Below are 4,703 nucleotides of genomic sequence, written 5' to 3'. Positions count from 1 at the left end.
TTAGTAGTCGAAAAGAATGTCTTAAGTTTATCAAACAATTAAATTCAACTATTGAAGTCAACGTCAATAGCCGGTTTAGAAAGTGAGACCAAATGCATCAAAATGAAAGGAGAAAGTGAACTCAAAGAGAATGACAATTAACTACTTCCTATGTTCCAAATTAGTTGCAACATTAGACAAAATAACACTATTCATTCATCACTCTTAATTTGTGATTAGTTTTTTATCTATCAATCAATAAATAGTCAAGTGAAATCTTGTTTGATTCGTCTCATTGCAAAGATTATTAATATCAAATTTTTATAATATTATACATACTTAGAGATATTAACGATTGAATTAGTGCATCGGACTGCGTGAAAAAGTAAAAGTTGCAAGTAAATTAGAACGGAGAAAGTATTAAACAACTTTTGACAAAATGACATTACTAGAATGGTAGCAATTAATCTCATGTCTCAAACTCAAACTACACAAAGTAGAAACAATATATTCTATTGAAAAACTTTTAACATGAATGTATAAGAATCACATAACCGAAAACGAATGTGCAATCATCCTTGTCCTAAATGTAAACCGGTGAAGCCATCGTTTAACCCTGTCAATAAAACAAAACAATAAATTAGATGTGATCCTATCAACAAATCACAATGAAAAAATGTTGGCATATTGGTTTACCTTGCTCACTATGTTGTTCGATAGCCAGTCTAGACCCTCGTATAGCCCTTCACCTGATGTCGCACACATACTTTGGATATACCTGAAGCAGTAGTTGGATTTTGCTCAGTTTAAGGAAGAAGTTAACACATTGCTATCACTTACTATTTATGTGAAGCTGCAGGATAATATTTGTTGCCAAGAGTCAATCGGAAACAACCTTTTTGCTATCATTTACAAGGGTATGGTTGCATACATCTGACCCCTCCAATCCCCGCCTAGGTGGGAGCCACTTTATGGCATTGGGACAATGGAATGTAGGAATGTTGTTCTTACCTAATAGCAAAACAATCATGGTTGAGGATAGAGCGTTTACCAGTGTCTTTGACGGAGTGAGTGGAGACCAAGCTTGTCTGTAATTTCTGCAGCATTCATTGCATTGGGAAGATCCTGCTTGTTAGAAAACACTAGCAGAACAGCATCCCTCAATTCATCCTGCAAAAATAGATCTAATCAGTTTCGTGGTCACAATGCAGACTCAAAATTGATAGAACTAAGCATTGCAGGCAATGCTATTTGTTGCAGAGAATAATTACTTCATTCAGCATCCTGTGAAGCTCATCTCTCGCTTCAACCACACGGTCTCGATCATTACTGTCAACCACAAAGATGAGTTCTTGTGTGTTCTGGAAGTAGTGTCTCCACAATGGACGGATCTGAAACCCAAGTTTTTAAGTTATAAACCCAAATACAAAAGAGAAACTTAAGGAAAGAAATGAGTAAGTGCAAAGAAAGTGAACATCTGTTGCGTACTCAAGAACCATGCTTATATAAATACAGGATACAAGACCACAGATCATCATAGCAGATAAAAAACTCAATTTCACACAGGTTACAGCATTCAAGGACAAGTTACTAGCATTTTGTTCCGCCATTTCAACGTGTTAAACCAGTTTGAACTCATGATACAAGGCAAAGCTCTGATCCATGAGTTGAATACTATATGGGCCATATGGGTCTCTGAATTTTTAGACCCAATCGGTGCTCCATTTCTTAGAATCGAACAAATTGTGTATATGTTATGCACCCTAAACACAATCATTAATTAAGCAAACTCAAACTCTGTGACTTCATGTGATCTTTGTTTTCAACTATATGAAGTCTTCATTCCCCTAAAGAACTATTCCTAACTTATAACAAACACGAAAGAGTACATAGTAGATTATGCAAACAATGTAAATCCGAGAATTCACAAAGTAAAACATAGACAAAGCCAATAGAGTATAGGGATAGTGAAACAAGTGGATGAGAGTAAATAAAAATTTAGACATGATATATACTCAAAAACTAAAAGGAGAGTGGTCTAAACTCAAAAGCTTATCCCCAAATAAATACAAGTGGATGAGAGTAAATAAAAAATAGTGAAACAAGAATGGAACATGCTAACCTAACTGCAAAGAAAGCAGTCGCAGCCGGGGATATCTTCTTTTTTGCTGGATGTCGTCTTTGCGCACCAACAGGAGTAGGTCCTTGGTTGTTTCAGTACATTCAGTTCCAAGTCAATTCAATTCAGTTTGCGTAGTTCGTAGCCATCGTTCTAGGACAGAACTTGTATTAGAAGGATTCATTAACTGTAAATCTGCCAATTCCTACCAGGGTGGTGGGTCAGAGCAGACTCTTTAGGGCAGGAATAGCGGGAAAGGGCAAGTCAGGCATGGAATCATGCTGAGGTAAGGTTTCTAATCCATCTAGAATAGGATCCACTCTAGATATTTGATTTTCCACTTATGCCTTCAAGCAAGGCTGACTAAATAAAGAAATGGAACATGGGAGCGGTTGTGGGTAGCAGCTACAAAACCACCGGGAAAAGGGCAATTACCATTAGAATGGTGGATTGGAAGAGGAAGGCCTATTGCAAGCGAAAATCCCGGGAAAACGCCAAAGAGTTGTTTTTCCATCTTCGTTATGGAAAGGATTTACTATTGCAACGAAAAATCCAGAGAAAACGCCAACTTTGCCGAGCTTTTTTGTTCCTTCCTTGGCTCAGAAGAGTGACTGTCGTTCCTATCCAACTCATCAGAATGCTTTCACTCATCCCCGGCTTCGCCGAGTCTTCATTCCCTTGCCTTTGGTTCACCCCAAGACTCAGTTGATAAGATATACGTGATGGGACAAAAAAAAGGTGAATACATTTACTAACAAACAGGATCGATTATGTTGAATTAGAAGAACAAAAAATAAAAGGACAAAACTGAAGAATACCTGATTCTATGTCGCAAGAGATAATCTTGAAAACAGAAGCGATTAGATCTTCTACATTAATGTGTATTCCCTAGAGTGACGACCCTTAATGTTATCACACTTAATTCTCTCTGATAATGGGATGTCAGGAGAAAAGGAAAAAAATGTATAATCTAGGGACCATAACTGCTATATATATAATAACTTATGACTGGTATTCGGCCCATCATAGAACCCAAGTCATGAAACGAGTCTCTACACATTTAAGGCCCACAACCTATTGATACATTTAAGCCCAAACCCTTTAACTTTAATTAGATCACTTTAATTAGAGCATAAAGACAGTTTAATTTAATTATAATGACAGATAAATATTTACATATAAGCCCAACGTTAGACTTTAGTCCAACAATACGCGGTAAGCCGACTCCCTTCTTTACTGCAAAGTAGACTGCTCACTATAGGGAATACCCGGATTAGATTGAGCCTTTCCTGTCGAAGGTCTAATTTTCTTTCAAAGCTAAGCCTTCACTAAGCCCTTATAAAGGTTTAATGGCCATGACCGGCTAAAGATCACTGCCATCTCACAAATTGGATTTTTTCCAATATCTCCGGGCGACTTTCTTTTTAGCGTGATGTAAGTATTATTCCTTTCATCATAGGTCAGGCAAAGCGCTTTCTATCAAGAATGCATATGGTTCCATCTTTCTTTAGTTAAACATTTTACACTAGGGGTTTTATACCATCATACATGCAATGCAAAGATAACAAAGAAAACCAAAGAAAGACACTTAGCATAGATTAAAAGACCAAGAGATCAAAGAAAAAGAAGACCATACATTAAAAGACACTAACTTATGCGTCTACAGACATTTAAATCTGATAGATTAAAAGACCAAAGAAGAAAACCAATGAAAGACACTTAGCATAGATTAAAAGACCAAGAAAGATCAAAAAGAAGACCATACATTAAAAGACAGTACTTATGTGTCTACAGACACTTATTCAAATATAATAGAAAGAGTCGACAAGACTCTTCCATTCTAGTATTCCAGGCGACTGAGTACTAAATGAACAATTATGGCTTCTTGCTCCGCCCGCAGCGCTTGCTGCCTCTCCTCCAAACCTTCTAAGCGCTCTCTGGTAGCGAAAAGGCGCGCTTCTTTCCTTGCAGGTTCCATTGTTCAACGACTCTTCGAATAGCAGTTTTAGTAGTTTACGTTGCTCTGGAATTACATTTTGCAGTTGCCCCATTTGGACAGCAATTTCAGCAAGCCTGTTTGGAACATCATCCATAGCCATACGTGCAATTACTCAATTTCTTTTCTTTTTTTTGTGATGAAGTGAAGACACTTATCGAGCCTCTATTTATAGAGTAAGATCGCCATGCAGTACGTATATTTTTTAGGGTAGACTAGATATATAAAGCAAGAGTTTAGTGAGAATATCAAATATTTCTTTCCAATTAAATTAAACCCAATTCTCAAATATCAATTTATAGAAGTATCAAATTACTTTATTTAAATTACGTAGTATATTTTAACCTCGAAAATTTCACCAACATGTCTAACAATTACTTCCTTAAATTGGACCAAATCAGTGAAATCACCAATCCTCTCAAAGTAGCTATTTACTCCCTCTTTATCCCACGAGTTTTAATATTACTTCTTTAATTACTCACATCGTTAAATTGTGTGTCACAAGAATTAAGAAAAGTCACTTTAAATATCTTTTTATTTAATTTATTCTTTAGAATAGTAGGTGAAAAAATAATAATTTGATAAATAAAAATAAAGTTTTATGGTAAA

The 4,703-nt window shown here is 36.1% G+C and overlaps 1 protein-coding gene across 1 annotated transcript; it reads right to left on the bottom strand.

Moving 5' to 3' along the window:
* Positions 1-402: 402 nt before the first annotated feature.
* On the bottom strand, positions 403-1,589 carry LOC130798775 (ADP-ribosylation factor 1-like). The gene is made up of 5 exons (XM_057661871.1): positions 1,476-1,589; positions 1,251-1,385; positions 1,031-1,149; positions 676-757; positions 403-595 (listed from the first exon to the last, which is right to left on the bottom strand). The coding sequence occupies exons 1-5, from the start codon at positions 1,587-1,589 to the stop codon at positions 590-592; spliced, it is 456 nt and encodes a 151-aa protein (XP_057517854.1). The 3' UTR covers positions 403-589.
* Positions 1,590-4,703: the final 3,114 nt, after the last annotated feature.

Source organism: Amaranthus tricolor, chromosome 13 (genome assembly GCF_026212465.1).
Source record: "Amaranthus tricolor cultivar Red isolate AtriRed21 chromosome 13, ASM2621246v1, whole genome shotgun sequence".
NCBI classification, from domain to species: domain Eukaryota; kingdom Viridiplantae; phylum Streptophyta; class Magnoliopsida; order Caryophyllales; family Amaranthaceae; genus Amaranthus; species Amaranthus tricolor.
The sequence above is the reverse complement of the archived record's forward strand: the minus strand, read 5'-3'. Positions and strand labels throughout refer to the sequence as shown.

Bases quoted from the DNA above. Each gene is read 5' to 3' on its own strand.
- LOC130798775 (XM_057661871.1), bottom strand. From the start codon at position 1,589: ATGGCGGAACAAAATGCTAGTAACTTGTCCTTGAATGCTGTAACCTGT. The intron at 1,150-1,250 runs GTAATTATTCTC...CTATTTTTGCAG, and splicing joins TTCACAGGATGCTGAATGAA to GATGAATTGAGGGATGCTGT. The intron at 758-1,030 runs GTAAACGCTCTA...CTACTGCTTCAG, and splicing joins TCACTCCGTCAAAGACACTG to GTATATCCAAAGTATGTGTG.